Source organism: Galleria mellonella, unplaced genomic scaffold, assembly GCF_026898425.1.
Source record: "Galleria mellonella isolate WM207_F2 unplaced genomic scaffold, CSIRO_AGI_GalMel_v1 utg44, whole genome shotgun sequence".
Taxonomy (NCBI): domain Eukaryota; kingdom Metazoa; phylum Arthropoda; class Insecta; order Lepidoptera; family Pyralidae; genus Galleria; species Galleria mellonella.
This window is the reverse complement of record NW_026442100.1, coordinates 3,796,373-3,816,481: the sequence shown is the minus strand read 5'-3', so window position 1 is coordinate 3,816,481 and position 20,109 is coordinate 3,796,373. Positions and strand designations below refer to the sequence as shown.

General features: G+C 33.0%; 1 protein-coding gene across 1 annotated transcript in view; it reads right to left on the bottom strand.

Annotated features, from left to right (window-relative positions):
* Window positions 1-11,210: 11,210 nt before the first annotated feature.
* Window positions 11,211-20,109, bottom strand: part of LOC113510424 (uncharacterized) — a 136,059-nt gene continuing 127,160 nt past the window's right edge. The window contains exons 4-6 of the mRNA XM_052898550.1: window positions 16,736-16,869; window positions 14,242-14,443; window positions 11,211-12,450 (exon numbers count right to left, since the gene is read on the bottom strand). Coding sequence (XP_052754510.1) covers window positions 12,269-12,450; window positions 14,242-14,443; window positions 16,736-16,869 — 518 coding nt within the window. The 3' untranslated portion in view covers window positions 11,211-12,268. The remainder of the gene's footprint in view (window positions 12,451-14,241; window positions 14,444-16,735; window positions 16,870-20,109) is intronic.

The window sequence follows — 20,109 nt, the reverse complement described above, 5'->3', positions numbered from 1 at the left end:
ACATGTGCTGAGTCAGTAATTCTTTTATGAGTCGTCTTTGAACGTGTGATTTCACTTTTTTACTTTGCCTAACCTATAATGTTTGTACCTAATACTTCAAGTTTAATTTTGTTGATTGCGCATATTAGCGATATCATATTTAATTGATCCTTATTTTTATATTTTATATTAGGTATTATAACTTAATACATTTTTTTTATACCACCAAGGTGACAAACAAGCATACGGCCCACCTGATGGTAAATGGTTACCGTAGCCTATGAACACCTGCAATACCAGAGGTATTACGCGTGCGTTGCCGACCCTGATGGCACCTCTTTACACTCCTTTTGAAGAATCCCATACTGTAGTCTCTTGGGAAAACCTCGGAGGGAAAACCAAGGAGCTCATTCCACAACATATTATACATAGATATACAGAAGCTAAATAATAAAAAAAAAAAAACTTATAATACCTCCATCTTGTTGGGGGTTGAAATAGATAGAGATATACTCACGTATGATATATTTACATTATTTCTAGTGTAAAATATATTAAAGGCCATCTAAATCTCATTCAATGGGGTTTTCCCCGGGATAAAACCCAATTAGCATATGTATTTCGTATGAAATTCAGAACAGCTTTCACACTGCTAGATACATTTGCATTGTTAATTGTGGCTTCAGCGGAACTTTGGATACACGTGTGTTAGTGTCGAGTCCCGAATTTAGTTAACACTGAAAAATATTTATACGGAGCTGTTGAAACGACAATGTCTGCATTTCGATTGCATTTTTAACCGACTTCAAAAAAGGAGGTTCTCGGTTCGTTTGTATATTTTTTTAAACCCTTCTTTGCATGTTTTTTTTTTATTGGTGAAATAAGTCAAGGAAAAATGGTTAAAAATTTAAATTTGACAGCTACGTTTTTTTTTTGCAAAGGACATTAAAAAGGTATCCAGATACGATCGACTTAAAGTGAAATTGTTCTTTTATATAATTTTTGGGCATTCAATGTTATGATGGAAATTTCCACCAGTATACAAAGAAGGGTTAACTGACTTTAAAAGAAGAAAGTTCCCATTTCGGTTGTACTGTCTTCAAAAAGAAGGAAGTAATCAATTGAGTTATATTTTTTTTAACGTAATTTACCTCATAACTCCATTAGTTGTAAAATGGTTTAATTTTGTCTTTTTATCTTCAAAGATGTACTTACAGATTAGTATATAGAAACTTTATCGAAATCACTTCAGTAGTTTTATTTCTAATTTTTAAAATTACTTTTTTTTTTATACAACTTAGAATGGCAAACAAGCTGACGGCCCAGCTGATGGAAAGTGGTAACCGTCGCCTATAGACATGAGCAGTGCCATGGACATAACAGAGTATACTGTTTCGGCAATAATACCCCCCCCCCCCCTCCATGCGTTGCCATTCCTGAGGACTCAGATGTTATTCCTCCGTACCCATAACACTCTAGTAAAAACTTGATTTTGACACAACTGAAGTCAGTTTTTTGTAGAACACAATTTCAAAATATGATTTTTACCAAAAAATGTAAAGATTTTGGGCTCTATGTATCGAAACGGTTTCGTTTCATTTAAAAAAGATTTTACAAATTAAACTGATTCTTTTTTTCTAAACAAATATGAGTTGAAGAGAAATAAAACATTTTGAGCCTCCCATATTAACACGATGCATTCAGCTGTCAAGTCAGTAAGTATACGAGGCTTAACTTGTTTTGTATTTTCTCACACCTTGTTCCTTCAAGAAAAACATTCATTGTTACTGGTAGAACATATGCTCAATAAACAAACTTAAAAAAAAATCAAACCAAGTTAAAAAAAAAAAGAAAAGATGAAACAATAGTTATTGTTAGCGTAAAGCAAAAAATAAACAGATATTTTACTTTTAATTCAAAAGACAAAATCTTTTTGAAGTCCGAATCTAAATATATATATATATATTTAGATTCGGATATATATATATAATTTGTGTTTAAAAAACATGTATGTGTCTATAAATTGTTTTTATAAGTGTGCAAACGATCATGCTACTCACCTGATGGTAAGTGACTACCGTCGCCCAAATTTGAGGGTTGGCTTCGTTTACCCTGAGAGCTCATCATCAGATCCTGATTTAGTAACAGTGGGACCATCTCAGGACTATACTCTCCTGAATACAAACAAATTTTTAAAATCCGAGAAATCGGTGAACATATAAAAAAAAATATAAAGTGGAACATAGAAATACTTCTCCTTTTTTGAAGTCTGTTACTATCATCATCATTTCAGACATTATCGTGATAGAGGTCGTTACTCTATGTAGTGGGGGTCGTTCTACACTACTGTTGTCAGTATGGAGTCGCCATCCAAGAACCGTTCTTATAATGTTAATACCAAATTAATTATAGTTATATAATGGATTGTTCTTTGTATCCATTTTATTCATATAATATTTTTTCTATGACAAATTTATTCTACTGACAAAAATTCGAAGTAGTTCGTTGACTTCTAGAATAAAACGTAGGCATATCTTACATAGATTTTCCTCATAATATTAGGATAACATTTTCTTTGAGACTCTTTTCATGTGTTGATGTAAGTAAAAGCACTAACTAGATTACTATCTTTTAGTTAATTATTACTTATTATACTACTGTTAATGAAATATGGCTTTTTTTACATATTTATTCCTAGTCATTTTTAACTTATATTTTTTATGCAACTTAGAATGGCAAACAATCTAACGGCCCACCTGATAGAAAGTGGTAACCGTTGCCTATAGACATGAGCAGTATATTGCACATAGCAGAGTACACTGTTTCGCCCATGATACTCCGCGTGCGTTGCCATTCCTGAGGACTCAGGTGTTATTCCTCTGTACCCTGTAAATTCACGCCATATCCATCCTTCAAACCGAAACACAGCCATGCAAACACAACTGCTTCACGGTAGAAACACGAAAAATAACTTGTCTTATCACTATTATGATTCAAATTCAAATAAAAAGTTCATTAATTTTAATTATAGTTATTTCATGAGTTTCCAAAAAACAAACCATAAAAACAATTTATTATGAAAATTTCCGGAAGTCAAGAGAATAAGTCAGTATAAAAATAGTATTTAGATTATCACCTAATAGTAGATAAGATAAATACCCTTTATTGTTTCCTCCAAAAGATTACAACAGTAAACTTATTATAAATATAAACAATTACAAAAAATAATCACAATAATAAATGCGAAAGTTTGTAACAAGGGCGAATTTTTAAACGTTTGTTAAACTAAGCTTAAATTACTAATTAAATTCGAATGGAATTTGATACAAACAGTTACCATATCATAGATTAATACCGTACAATTTATCTAATTCACAGGAGTATTGTTTTGACATTTGTTAAACCACGGTTAAATTGCTGATTAGATTAGAATGAAGTTTAATACACAAATCCATCATATTATGCTTGATTTACGCGACAAAGCTACGGTTTATATCCAGTGTAGATCTAAACAATAATATAACAATTTAAACCGTGCCATTCCTAAAGCCAACTGGCACTTCAAATACCTGAAAAGTTAGTGCAGTATGCAGAATGAAAAGCGTTCGCCTCTCAAGTTTATTCCCGAGAAAATCCCGGCTCAATCACAGCGCCGGTAAAACGGGATACTTGTAAGTATAAAACGATAGTTACGCTCCACTGAATGCCAGGATACAAGCTCACGGCAAACTTTATTCTATTGTAAGATTTGTAAAGATATCTCTTACTTGTTGGCGTGATTATTGGTGTGTGTACTACAATGAAATTGTATACGTATGTTGCGTGATTCGTATAGATATATTTTGCATGTTAGTTATTGAGATTTCTGTACCACAATAGCTGGAGGTATGGTATTCCTTATTTTTATAGAACACTGCTTTGTAATATTGAGGTGATTAATTGTATTGTTTTTAATCTATATTTTTTATACAACATAGAATGGTAAACAAGCTGACGGCCTACCTGATGGAAAGTGGTAACCGTCGCCTATAGACATGAGCAGTACCATTGACATAACAGAGTATACTGTTTCGCCCATGATACCCCCCCATGCGTTGCCATTCCTGAGGAATCAGGTATTATTCCTCTGTATCCTGTAAATTCACGCCATATCCCAACCTTCAAATTGAAACGCAGCCATGTATCACCATGTACAGGTATCATGGGCGAAACTGTTATATACTCTGTTATGTCCATGGTACTGTTCATGTCTATAGGTGACGGTTACCACTTACCGTTAGGTGGGCCTTCAATTTGTTTGCTATTCTAAATTGTATAAAATAAACAGCTGGTACTGCACTGGCCATGAACATATATATCAAGTTGACGAACTTGTTTGCCATTGTAAACTGCATGATTTTTTTTATACAACTTATAATATTTAAAGAGCTTTTATGATCATCATTATCACCATCATCATATCAGCCTTTAACTGTTCACTGCTGAACATAAGCTCCCCCCTAAGGGATTTTTGCCCACAGTTGCCACGTTTGACAGGCGGATTGGTAACCGCAGTTAGGCTTCCTCTCTCTCTTCAGTCGTACACTCTTGGCAGAGTGGTTGTGGTTTTTATGATGATAGTGGATCGTCGATGAGGCCCTCCTTCGTGATTGAGGTCCTCGCAATATGTCTCCATCTCCTTCTGCTCACAGCCAAGGGAGAACATTCCACAATAGACTGCTGTGTGGCTTTTTTTATGAAGTCAGAGAATTAGACTTTCGAGATGTTTTAAGAGGGACACTGCTGACCGGAAGGTCGAGGAATAGACAGCAGCGTCGTAAGTTTCTTTAGTCGCCTCTTACGACACCCACAGGAAAGGAAGGGGTGGCCTATTCTATACTGGGACCAGACGGTCGGCTCTTATAATATGATAATTTAATCAAAACTTGGTTACCTTTCTATTTAATATTTATTCTATTTAATAATTATTATTTAAGTTACATTGAAACAGATCATAAATAGCTAGCTATAATGTTAGATACTTTCCGAATAACTCAAAACTCTCAAAGTGATCTTAAAATGTACTTAAGGGTATTTCATAAAATATTACCAAGTCAAGCGTCTGTTACCTCCAGCTTAGGTATATAAAGAATGAAACTCTTAGCTAAGCCTTTGTGCAACCCGCCTCGAGCGCCAGTACGGAACTCGACCGGTGCGGAGCGACTGTGTGACGGGAAGACGTTCTCAATAGTAACGCAGAGTAACGACGCGATACAGAGAGTTATTGCATTTTTAAACGAATTCCGAAAGGAGGAGGAATTCGTCTGGATTTTTTATACTAGTAAATCACCAATTGATAGTTATTTTTTAGTTCTGGATTAGTTATGTGTTGATCAAAGTTGTCATTTTCCTTGAGGAGCAAAAAAAAATTTATTTTTGAAACTATGATTGACAAACTCTTATTTATAATATTTTATTAATTACTGTTTATTTATCCGTCTAATTATTAATAAAATTTAATCAAAATAACGTTAATTTTTATGTAATTTTTATTGAAAAAAAACTTTTCGTCATAAAGTTTTTGTATGAAAAGAGCAACAGTTGAGTTTCACTTTATTTACGGTTGAAACTGTTTTTAAAATTAGACGTTAGATTAAAAAAATAATATATCATTAGAGTCTTCAAAGCTATAATGAATAAACATTTTCAAATTTGGAATCAGTACAAATACAGAGGTACATTACTTTATTCAAGAGTATAATACTCTATTTTTAGAAATGGCAACGCATGAGAGATATCATAATCGACACAGCTTTATGGTTCTATTCGCATCCATAGTCGATACTTATCACTTTCCACCAGGTGAGCACCTTTCTAGATATTATTCGTATATTCGCCAGAGAGAGACATAAGTCATTTGCTTGGGCACCTTTGTCCCATTCGTGTTTCTATTGTAAAGAAGTTGTGTTTGCATGGCTGTGTTTCGGTTTGAAAGTTGGGCAATGAATTTACAGGGTATAAAATAATAACGCAAGAGTCCTCAGAAATGGCAACGCGTGGGGAGTATCGTACGCGAAAGAGTATACACTGCTATGTCCATGGTACTGCTCATGTCTATAGGCGACGGTTACCACTTTCCATAAGGTAGGCCGTCAGCTTGTTTCTCATTCTAAGTTGTATAAAAAAATCATCTTTATATCAGCCTTTAACTGTCCACTGTTGAACACAAGCCTCCCCCTTAGTGGATTTTGCCAGTAGTAGCCACGCTTGGCAAGCAGTTTGGCAATCACAGTTAGGCTATTATAGATGTACTTTCCATCAAGTGGGCCGTCAGCTTGTTTGCCATTCAAAACATAAAAAAAAAACATGTCTCTTTAATTGCTTACTCTGTAAGAGCGAACGGGAACGTTCCGCGGACTATGTTTGTTCATTAGAGGTTTTAATTTGATTTTTCTAGCGCGTTCTAATTGCGCGCCGCTTATAATTTTCTACTCATTTATGCAACTGAGGACGTTCAGAACAATTAGTTTCTAGCGTTTATTTTTCGAACGCAGCACCCACTGTTTTCGCAGCTCCGAGCTTTTTAACGTCGACGAAAACAAAATGTGTGCCCCGTTACATTTATATTTGTGTTTTGTAATTAAATAACACAATTTAGTTGGAAAACAGAATTGTGTTGATTAATTTTCTGTTTTCTGTTTAAATAGTTAATCAAGAGCGTTCTAGACGGAGTAACGAAGGACATAAATTGGTTGTAGTATAAATTATTAAGACAAGCAGAGTAAAGGAATGCAATGTTTTTAACGGCTGATAATGAAATGGTGACCCTGCTTGCATCAGTATATATTTGTGTAGCACCAATGAGGAATAAAAGGTGAGGATGAAGCAGGTTTGTTCACCTATTGACTCGAATTCAACAATAATTAAACACGATGATTTCAAGAGAGAATCGCTTCGAGGGTAACTTGATGTATATTGCTAGCAATAAAACCGTTAGACTCCATTACTAACAATCGCTTTCTTCCAAAAATGTTAACTGTATCGAATTCAATGCAAAAATACTTTTATTTGTATCTATAGTCAAGCAAAATGATAAATTTTAAAACAAACAAACTAAAATTAATTTTATATAAAACTTAGTACTTTTTGAAGTCAATTCAAAAGAAAATTCTTCTAAATTATATCTTTACTTATATTATTAATTTTTATTATCATCATATCAGCCTTTAACTGTCCACTGCTGGACAAAAGCCTCTCCCTTGGGGGGGTTTGCCAGTAGTCGCCATGCTTGGCAGACGGATTGGCAACCGTAGTTAGACTTTAGAGATGTTTTAAGACAGACGCTGCTGCCCATCATTCGCCTTCCATAGTAGGCTTTTACTACACTCACGGGAGAAAAGGGTCGCTGCTGCCCATCCCTCGACCATAAGTTCTCTTAGTCGCCTTTTACGACACTCACGGGAAAGGAAGGGGTGGCCCATTCTATCCTGGGACCACACGGCCATATGATTATTATTATCTTTTTATAACGAAATGCATATATGAAAATTCTATAATTTTTTAATAAATTTGTTTTATTAATTCAATAAAATTAATTAAAATTAATAAATTTAATTAATTTACTAATTCTTGAAAAATGTTTACGACCTACTTATTCATCTCAATTTATTAAAGTTGCAGTAAATTAAATTGAAGCTCGAAAGTAAAAGAATGTAATTAAAAAAGTTTTGATTCCAAATTCGATTTCTGTTAAGAAAAAAACAGGTCAAAGGAAAAGAGAACGAACTATACAAAAAATAACTCCATGCTACTTATTTAATTTTAAATTTACAAAATGGTATTGCTTTTTTAAATCATATAATATATATTGTGAAAAAAGCAGTTACTTTAGTCTATAATTAAGCTACTGAACCGATATTGATTAAAATTTCTACAAGTCCAATTTGCAAATATATCCTTTCAGATAAAGAAGAAAGGACTGCTGTCCATCCGTCCACTTAGTTCCCTTAGTCTTACGACCCACAGGAAAGAAGGGATGGCCCATTCTATACCTAGACCACACGGCGCTAAGACTGACTAGAAAGTAATATAAATTAAGGATAAAAGAAAACGAATAGAAAGGAAAAACAAAAAAAAAACTTGCATTAACAATTACATTAGAATTCAAAACTGGAACTTAATATCCAGTCAGGGTGCACCTGCTAATAGGGGGAGCAATTATAAAAAAAATAAAAAAAAACAGATTAAGACCGAGCATTTTTATTCGTATGTTAATAACTTTCTAATAACGAGAATATATCAGTAATATTATGGCCTAATAAATATCTAAGGGGGTTAAGGTATTATTAGTAATGGGACTAAATAACCCCATTACTAGCAATATACCCTGTCAGGTCGACCTGCACATGGTTCCCCCTGGAAGCTATCGTGGTTAATTCTTGTTGAATTTGTCAGGATGTGCTAACTGACCTGTTTTCATCCTCATCTGTCATTTCTCACTGGTGCCTCGCTAATGTCAGTGTCAAATCGTTGTAATTGAAAACAAAAATATAGGTATTGTAATATTTATTTTAATCTTAGACAATATTTTTTTTTTTAATAATTAACAATTTATCCATAATTTTACAAATTACGAACATTGTGGTACTTACAAATAATTTTGTGGAATATTTTACATTAATTTTTTTTACAAAACTCTAGAATGTTTAAGTAGGTACTCACATGAGTGCCACAATATATATATATATATATATATATATATATATATATATATATATATATATATATATATATATATATATATATATATATATATATATATTAGTTTAAATAAAACATACTATACCAGAAAATAACAGTGAAATAAACTTTAGTTATACAGGGTGTGCTTTTAATTAAATCAAGCATTTTATACGGGTGAATTCAAAATAATTTGCATCATTTTTTCATCCTTTTTGAGGAAGTATTCTGCTAATGAAACTGTACATTTTTCCCAAATAAATATGGGTCAAAAATAGACAAAATATATTAGCTACGCCCACCGTCTAATTTCTATTTCATTTATTACTATCTTTTAATATAAATTGACTGCCGTCTTGTGGCTCCCCATTGTAGTAATAATACACAATGTATGCTCTCTGGAATAGCGATAGAGTTAATTTATATATAAATCGATAGATGGCGCTATCTTAATTACGTTCAAAAATGAGTTGGGACTTGATAGGAATCGTTCTAAAGCGTAATTCGGAATGTATTTAAATTGAATAGTTGAATGATGTACGATTATATTACTGTTAACAATATATACAAAAAAATCAAAGTTTTTAGCAAATATGAAACCTAAATGTTTATACATAAATGAAGTTATTGAAACACTCATGAATGGCTGCCACGAACGAAATTCAAGTAACTAATTTTATTAATTAAATCTAACCTGTATTTATTATACAGGTTAAGGAAATTACTAGACACAAAGGCAAAACAACTTAGTCCTTAAGAATAAATATTAAGAGCATTTATAACCTTGGTCTACCAAAGTGTGGCAACGACACAATAATCTGTCAATGTTCAATAGCAATTAAACAGTTTTCAATGATTCTGATTGCTTATTTATAAAAAAAAACATGCTCTACTAGCGAACTAAAACGTGAATTAGAGACTACATAATATATAAATCTATTATTAAAAACTTTGCACCTACTTCAATTTTACTTCGAATTTTTTTCAAATACATTTTTGCCAACAAAATCCCAATGTTCAGTTACTGCTTAGTAAGAATATTACTGCATTATTAAGGTTCAAATTAGCTAGTAGAAAACCTTTTAAATTATAAGTTAAAAAAATTGCTTAATTGTTTTTGAAAATTGAGAAATAATTCCGGCGTTGCCAGACTTACTTATGAACAGTCAGTGTGTGCAGTGCATAACGTCCATGATGATACCCGTGTCTATAGCCGACAGTTACCACTTCACACATCACATATGCCATTAGATTGTTTGCCAATTCTTTAAGAAAAAAATATGCCACTCGAATGGCATACAAGCTGACAGTGTACCTGGTGGAAAATAAACCATTACTCATGGAACAGTAGACACAGTATTAGTAAACAGACAGAAACAGTAGCATAGACGTAACAGAGTATTCTGTATTGCCCATGATGCCCCTCCTGCGTTGTTATTCCTGAGGATTAAATATACCACTGCAAATGCCACTTCTTCTTTTTCTTCCACTGTATATCCTGTTCAATCAGTATTAGCCCTATTAGACATTTTTCTTCATATTGAACGATCAGATACTTTATCGGGTTTTTTATTTGTTACTTCTTAATTTCTTTTCAATATCTGTGATCAAATCGGTGGCAGTTTCCTGCGGCTCTTTTTCAATAGTCTCACCAGAGGGAGACTGTACAAAAGTCGATTACTTGGGTACCTCTGTCGCATTCGTGTTTCAATCGTGAAGCAGTTGTGTTTGCATGACTGTGTTTCGGTTTGAAGGGTGGCATATGGCGTGAATTTACTGGGTACAGAGGAATAACACCTGAGTCCTCAGGAATGGTAACGCATAGAAGGTGGCATGGGCGAAACAGTATACTCTGTTATGTCCATAGTACTGTTCATGTCTATAGGCGACGGTTACCACTTTCCATCAGGTGGGCCGTCAGCTTGTTTGTCATTGTAAGTTGTATAAAACAATAAAACAATAAACATACAATTTTTTAAACGACATAAAACAGCAAATAAGTAGTTACGTAGTTGCTCTGACATATGAAGACATAAAAAGAAAGTAATATCCGTAACTAATACGAGATTATTCATAATAGATGTACCAAGCCAAAACTCGAGAAACTAAACCTAATCACCACAGACGATTTAAAAATTATTTTTATGTCATTATGGTATATTAAAAATAAATATAACAACTATAAAAAAAAAAACTCAGTTTATAGTCAGATTTTCTCTATTATGTCATATCTGTAATGCACTTTACTGATTCTTAAGATTTTTTGTTAATAATAAAAAACGCAATATTAATTGGGACAAGTGTATAAAAATGATTATGATGATTAGAGAACGTAATAAATGTAACGAATTCAATTGAATTGGACAAACTTGTTACAATGATGTGAATGTCTTAAGAATTGCAGAAATAGAGAACGATAATTTTAACATATCTATGTGCACAGTAAAGTCTTGCTTTATGCTTAAATTATCTTTATTCTATACATTCCGATTGCAACTTCATTTCTTAATAACTGTATTTACAATATTATTAGTACTTTAAATAAACTTTTATATCATACATATTTTATAAAAATTCAGTATGTTGATAGTCTAAAACTACGACATGTCTCCACTTTTTTTCGTTTCCAAGATAGAAGAAGAAGGGACTACGAAACAAAGCCTAAAACACTGAAGCTAGGAAAGAAATCTTTATAATAAGCCACATAGCTGGCATGCATAACAATCCATGTCCCACTGTTGGTCATGAGTTATCCATATATAAATTCATCAAGTAGACTAGTATTTACTAAATTAATAAATATCCATTCAGGATCGATATTAGGATAAGAGTTTCAATTTCATTTATCTATTCATTTATCTAATACTATTTTTTTAACATTTGTTACCTCGTATGTCTCCGTCAGATCTAAACCGACTTAGAAAATTTCTTTTTATCTAAATGGGAATATTTTCAGATTGGTTCTATGGAAATTTTACAAAAATCAATTCAGTAGGTAGTAAATCGAAATAACTAGCTTTGTCACAGTTTAAGTCGGTTTCTTTCGTGGGATACAATCTCTAATGTGTTTTACTTCTCTTGCATTTACGTACCTATTATATTATGAGAATGATCCTTTAACTCGTCACTCTACTGGACTTTAAAAAAAAATCTAATAAATATATTAAATTTTCATTGCGTATTCTCCAATGTTTCTATTATTTTATACATTTAAAAAAAATCAGTCCATTTGATTCATATTTTTTTACAATATTTCATATTTAATTTAAATTAAGTTATATATTGAAATGTGTAACAAATATTTTTTAACAATTATAAATATAACTGAGATAAATTGCTTTGTAAATTCGTATTTATTATAAAGAAAAAAAAAACCGTATTTAAGAACAAACAATTTACTTTTGTCAACACAAATAATAAAATGTTACAAGTACTTAAAACAACATTTCTTCAAATCTCGTGCAAGATATATATCCATTACAACTTATGTGTCTAAGAGGTTAAAGTTGCAATCGGAAAATTGTAATCACTAAATTCGTATCTGGTAACACTGTGAACTAGTAACTAGTCTTCAACCTCCGACAAGCGACAAGGCGATATTCTCACGTACTTCTTCATCGTAGTAGTCTCCAAACGCAGTGTCAAAGGTTTCATACCCTTGACCGGAAACCAGCATTGGTAAGAAGAATAGTAAGAATAAGAATATCCAACTGTTGAAGGATCTGCTACTTGATGAACCGCCGTTGAGAGTGACTGAAAAATTAAAAGAGACAATTTAAACTAGTTTAAGTCAATTGTTACTAACAAAAATGGATCCTAGTTATAAAGAATATTATTATTATTATTAAATTTCTAGAAAATTCACATCTCCCCTCTTAAGGAGAGGAAATGGCAAACTAACCCCCGGCAGAAGCACAATCGGCCGGGGTACAGGACCCCAGGGAGAGAAACCGGCGTACAATGCAGGCAGAATCTAAGAGCACCGTTTTCTGCATCTTTCCCGGGAGTGAGCCGCCTCGGAATCCCAACCGTCTGAGGTGTTGTTCCAGACTGGTTGGGATAAGACCGTTCATTATTATTATTATTGTAAACTTCTACAGCACTTGTCAGAAAGTTTGCATAAATTCGTCTAAGAGAGTATGCAATGTATCTTTTTCTACTAACATGAAGAGTATCTGTAGATCATTTGCTTAAAGAATAGTAAAACTATTAGTAAATATATCTAACATTAGAAGAATTAATAACACTCGAGTGTTATTATCCTTAGGGTTCACAACGTGGACCTTTTTGTTTATTACTTTTTCTATAATTAAAATTTCATTCTTTTTAACATTTATTAGTTTTATCTATTGTTCTATGTTATTCACTATCAATGTATTTTTCATTTCACGTTTCTTAAGTCTTTTATTGGTTTCCATGTCCCATCCTCAACCCACACAAACTACACTTTATAATATCAGCTTTTAACTATCCACTAATGAACATAAGCCTCCCCCTTGGGGGATTATGCCAGTAGTTGCCACAATTGGCAGGCGAATTGGAAACCGCAGTTAAGCTTTGGAGATGTTTTAAGAAGGACGCTGCCGCCCATACCTCGCCCTCCATTAGTCGCTTCTTACGACACCCATGGGAAAAAAAGGGGTGATCTATTCTACAACGGGACCTCACAGCGATAGCGGACGACAAAACTACATTTAGTGATGCATATATTCATAGGCTATGGCAACCTTTCACCATCAGGTAAAACATGTACTTCACTTAAAAATTATAAAAAATGATCGATATTAAAAATATTCTCATTAAAAAAATGAAAAAAGTTTGAGTTTTATTAGCTGGTTGATCGATATTTAAAATTTTTGGATACGTTTTAAAAGACAACTGTCTATAAAGGTGTATTTTTATTAGTAATAATGTATTTACATACATATTAATTATCAGTAACTCATAATAACCAAAAATATTTACGTTATTTAATTAGACGCTCAATTTTGCAGAAGTAATAATTCTAAAAACCAACAATTTCTCAAATATTGTTAAATGGTCCATATAGCAACGCTACTTGGAGTTGCTACCTAATTGATTGATTAACTTAAAGCGAAATTCACCAGTATAACAATATATACCCATTTCGATCAAAATTATCAACTTGGTCAATAAAGGATTATAAACAGTATTGATGCAGGTGGATCTTAATCGTGTCTCGTGGCAATCTATAGTTAGCATAAGACAATGAAATTTAGTTTGATTCTATTACTACTATTCATAAAACACCGCCCTCTGAAGTCAAGTTTTTAGACCACTTTTGTACTACATAATGGCCTCTGATATATGTTATTGGAAGATGGCCTTAGCTCTCTTCCAAATAACAATAAATGCTTAAAAGAACCAAAAATGTATTTGAAAAGCTTTGGGTTTAGGCTGGGATTCGATCTTAGCGACCCCGCTACGACTGCTATTTCTACAGATATACTTTTCAACGGTATAGAATGATGATACGGATAAATTTTTGCATTAAATATTGAATATTGACGGAAAATATCTTACTTCTCTCAGGTACAGGATCAGTCTCCGGCGTGAAGAAATCTAAGTTAGCTGACTTCTTGTAAACATCATACACGGTGGCAACGCAGCCGACTCTTAGTCTTCCTGCGTGGAAAAGCTCAGGAGTTACCTTCAGGTTCACTTGAACACTTGCCCAGAACAGTCCACTCTCGGTTGGATGTAGACTGGTCTCCGATGATCGGAGCTGAAATAATCCAAATAAAAGCATAATAAATATTTGATTTAATGTTTTATAATTTCGTTCTACAGAATAACTGATTTTTAAAATAATCGCAAAAATAGTTTCAAAATTGGTTAAGAAATTGCCCAACATGATTTGCCATTTTTATTATTTTCATATTCTTCTTGTCTTTCTTCTATTTTTACGCTCGATTATTTGTGTTGTCGTAAATGTTAAGTCTCTAATGAATGCTGCTCTGGTGTTACGGTATCCGTGACGCCACCATGGGGCCTGTCAGAATATCAGTACTACGACCAGTGGGTAATACGCCCGTTGCTGATAACTCAATGCTGTGATGGGAACTTTTTGGACATTTATTTCTTTTGTAATTATGCTTGTGTAAGAGTCTCATGTTATTTACATTTTAATGCCAATATTTACTATTCTATTCTAAAATAGAAAATAAAAAATATAGTCGAATTGAGAACCTACTTTATGAATTCGGTTGAAAATTTAATTTAACTATTTGGACCGATTACAACCCAGAAAGAATATAGCCAGGTATCAAATTTTCTAATCTTTTTTTCATAGATTAATAAGTCTAGCCTAGACATTATCCACCAATAATATGAGTTATCTACTTGCTTGTAATCAACTCGCACATTATTTATTTATTTCCTAAACATATCACTTTCAAACCTATATTCAATTTCAAGCATTAATAACTGATATGTATTGACGTCGATTTGTAGTTTTTTTTTTTTTTTTATAAAGCTTTATCTTTATAAAACAGAGTTCAATTTTATTAATGCAATAAATAAATTTACTTGATTTTGAGAATTCTGTGGCTCGAGATATTTCGTTACTGAATTCGAGGAATTAGCAATAAAAGTAATTGTCAGGCACTTAATGAAATTTGTTCTAACCAATTTTTTGGTGAAATTCTAACGAAATCTATTTTAACTCGAAATCCACTTTAATTAATTAACCAACTTTAATTATCGCGCTCAAGTCGATTGTCATTTAAATATGCAATTTTACCCGGTGCCATCAGATATGTACAAATTATATATATAACTCGTTAAGTTATGCGTATAATACACATTTTGTTAACAAATATATTACCAAATAGTATTAGCTATTAACTGTCCACTGCTTTGTGGTTTTGCTTGTAGTTGTCACGCTTAGTAGTTGAGTTAGCAACCGCAATTAGGCTTTGTTGTTATTTTAAAAGGGACGCTGATGCCCATTCCTCGACGATTATATGGTGATGTTTTAGATGGTTTGATGCTACTGCTCATTTCTTGACGATTAAGTTCCCATAGTTGCCTCGTATGACACCCACGGGAAAGGAAGAGGTGGCCTATTCTATACCGGAATCACACGGCGCATTACTAGATACAACACAAGATTAATGTAATCACACATTTATATACATCCAATATAAAAAATTACAGTATTTAAAACAAAAAAATGTAGAATTTTTTATGTAATAGCAGCCATGTATTCTTATTTTTTTTTAACTTAAAACTATTATTACAGATTCGCATTCCTAATTCAAAAGCAATTACAAATGTATGTAAATTAACTAAATTTACGTACATATAACGTTTTGCAATTGATAATATATAATGGCATTCCTGTGAATTCACTCAAAGTAGATAATGAAGAATCCAAATCATTTGCAATGAGATTTTGACATATAATCGCGCGTTAGTGGCGCTTCGTTTAACGAATTGATACTTCCGCGTGGTATAACCAACAATCACGATTGTTAACATCTTAATACTTTTACAAGTATTCATACAAGTATGCAACATTAAAAAGTGAACTCAGTAAATGTAGCAGCAAAACATTAGCCTTCTTTTTTTCTAATCTGCCCAAAAGTTCTCTAGAAGAGACTACTTTAGCGAAATCGCATTATGTACTTTGTCAGTGGCTTTATATATTTTTGCATAATTCTTGGACTAGTGTAAAAAAGAGTAAATAACACAAAAAAGACTTTAATCCTGATCGCTCTGATAAACGACGAGATATTTTGCAAATATCCTACAATGACATGTTTTGTAGATTCTCTTCATTCTAAAAACTGCGTGTTGCAATTTTATACTCCAGCTAACAACACAAAGACAAATGTCTTTGATGATAATTGTTACAAAACTAAAATGGGGCCTTTATAGGAGTAAATACTATTAACTACAAAAATAATTGTGCAAATCTGGTCAGAATTGGCAACATCATCGTGTAACATGGTTGCAAAAATTTTCTCTCTAAAGAGAGACTTCGGTCTTTTAGGATTTACTTAAATGTACTTACAGGATCTTCATTGATGTATATAGTGAGATTAGTCGCTGGTCGTCCTGGAGATGAAGTGCAGTTGGCTCTCAAGATCTCCCCTGGCTGATAACGATCTTTATCCGCTTTCAAAACAGGACCCAACGTTGGAGGAGCTGAAAATAAATTTAATTCTAATTTAATTAAAACACTTCCAAAAAACGACGTAGCAAAGGCCTCTCTACCTTCTATCTATTGTTCTGTATCTTTGTTATCTTCTATCATTCGAGTAATAGCCTTCAAATAATTATTGGCCGTTATCTTATCTTATTGCTTCGTAACGAAGTCAGTCCAATTTGAAACGTTCGGAGTCATTGGGACCTTTTGAGGCGTTTCTTCTTAATTTTAGATTTACATTGTGAAGATTAACGATAAGCCTTATTATATTTGCTGTTAATTTATTTATACATTTAAAGTTCTTGAAATGTCATTAAGCCGATGGTTCACCTGAGAGAAAGTAGTAATCACCATTTATAAACATGAACACCGTTGTCAACTTCACAAATTAAATACACTGTGACCTCCACGGTAAACTTCGCCGTCGTTTGCCAATATCAATATATAAACAGGTGTCATAATTCTTATTATTCTTAGAAATAATATAAACGTGGAAGAGTAAAATAAACGTGCCACGTTCTTTGTTTGTAGACGAATTACTTTGAAAAGAGTAATTGCGAGCTTTCCTCACCAGATAACAGTATTCTGAAGTCAATATTAGAAAAATTACGATTTAAAAAATACTGAGTTCAAGAGCTTATAAACAAGTCTGTTTAAATAAATGTTATTTCTATTCTATTTTTATGTATAAAAAACAATTTGATTTCAGATTAAATCCATTGGATAATGGCATTCATTTTTAAACCAATTTTATTTTATCTTTATTCGATCTCCCAGCAGTTGTTGCACTGATACCATTTAATATTAAGATTACTATTTATTTTTATTATATCATATTAAGTTTTCACTGCTGAACATAGGACTTCCCCTTGGGGGGTTTTGCTAGTAACTGCCACGCTTGGCAGGCGGGTTGGCAATATCTATTTATATATAGTTAACAATCATTTTAAGAAAAACACATTATGTTCATTAACAAATAATACTGTACTTACACTTAAGGTATTTACCAAGAACTGTACTATTGAATGGCATGGATATTGGACTGATATGACTACGAGGCTAGAAAGAAAGAAAGAAGGAAGGCTGTGTTTGCGCGGCTATGTTTCCGTTTGAAGGGTGAGATATGGCAGTAAATTTACAAGGTACAGAGGAATAACGCCTGAGCCCTCTGAAATGGCAATGCATCGGGGGTATCATGTGCGAAACAGTATACTCTGTTATGTCCATAGTACTGCTCATGTCTATAGGCGACGGTTACCACTTTCCATCAGGGGGGCCGTCAGCTTGTTTGCTATTCTAAGTTGCATAAAAAATGTGATATTAATGCTACTTACAAGTACATTAGAATCTATTATTAATAGGACTTAATGTTCTTATACCGAGTTGTTTAAAAACAGAATTGACTGTCCGCAGCTTCTTGCTAAATATCGTTTTAGTTTGCCAGAACAATATCGACTCTAATGGAGTAATAATAGGATAGCTAGGTTGGAAGATAGGGGACAACATAAAGTGTTGCCATCCCATTCTACTGCTGTAATGCTTCCCTCCAAAAATTAATTTGTTATATCTGAGATAATTAACGTAGTTATATCTGAGACATTAATATAATATGTTGCAATTTAATATGTATAATTATCCTGCATATATCTGAATGTACGCAATTTTTGCTCTGGCAAGTTTATCCACTGCTCAAATTAGCCTTCCCTTTGTAGTGTTTTGTCAGTAGTCGCCACGCTTGTCAGATAACTACAATTAGGCTTTGGTGATGTTTTAAAAGAGACGCTGCTCTTTACCCCTCTACCATTCATTCCCCTTGCTCGTCTCTTATGACACACACAGGAAAGGAAAAATTGGCCCATTCTAACCGGGGCCACACGGCTAATATGAGTTATATATAAAATAAATACCAACAAGGCAAAATAAAAAAGGAAATCTCCAAGATTATACCTAATATACATATATCTGTTATCATTTAAGACCATTTGTACAAATCACATTTGGAGCAAATAAATTATTATTTTTTAAACTTTATAAAAATTCTCATCTTCCCTCTTAAGGAGAGGAGATGGCAACTAACCCCCGGCAGAAGCACAGTCGGCCGGGGTTCAGGGCCCCAGGGAGAGAAACCGGCGTACAATGAGGGCAGAATCTAAGAGCAATAATAATATCTAATTATTATTATTATAATTAAATTTAAGAAAATAACATCTTATTCCACTAAAATATGGACTTCAGTCTTGATAAAAAGAAATAAATATTTTTATTTGAGTAAACTTAAATTTAAACCATTATTCAATAGTAGTTTTTTTATCCGCCTATTCGGAACGCAACGACAAAATTTGTATAAGGAAAAAGCAATAACTAAGTCAATCATTTTCGATTGCAAAAAAAGAAACAGCTGAGATCCATTTTTAGCAAAAGAATTAGCAAAAGTCGCAAATCGCGTAACATTTCAACAAAAGGGAAACCAGATTGAGAGATCCATCTTCTTTTGAAATTGCTTAAAAATATTAGCGAATTAGAAGCCTCCTACATTCGGATATCGCCAATGGAAAACAATACAATTTAATTGAATACCGTCTTTGTAAAGTCCAATGAAAACAAAATTAAAATGAACATTGTGTACCCATCAATACGATAGAAATTCAATAAAACTGTTATAATTTCACGAATTCGTTCGTGTCAATTGCTTTTGCTGTTACAATTTGCAAGTTCCTAGTTACAATGGGCCGCGCTAATGAGATTAACGTCGGTGCTCCCAAATAGCATGTTTGTATGGAAGCGGAATTGATTTCAATGTTGGCAACACAGTATTGAATACAAATCGAGAAATTTCGCAAAACAGAGTCACGTCCGGTCGTCCCTCAATTTAGTGTACTGGGGTTCCAGGTCGCAGCTGAGTAACCTAGTTAATATTATCTTTTCCTGTTTTTTGAAGAGAGCAATCGATCTTTGGTCATAGGAGTCGTCTCAAATACATTTTGCACCACAAAAAGCGATAATTTACAAAATGTTTTGTGAATATTTTGTAGACACCCTGTATATAAATTGTTTTATCATTTTTTTTTATACAACTTAGAATAGCAATCAAGCTGACGGTCCACCTAGTGAAAAGTGGTAACTATTGCCTATAGACATGAGCAGTACCATGGACATAACAGAGACTGTTTCGCCCATGATACCCCTATGCGTTGCCATTCCTGAAGACTCAGGTGTTATTCCTCTGTACCCAGTAAATT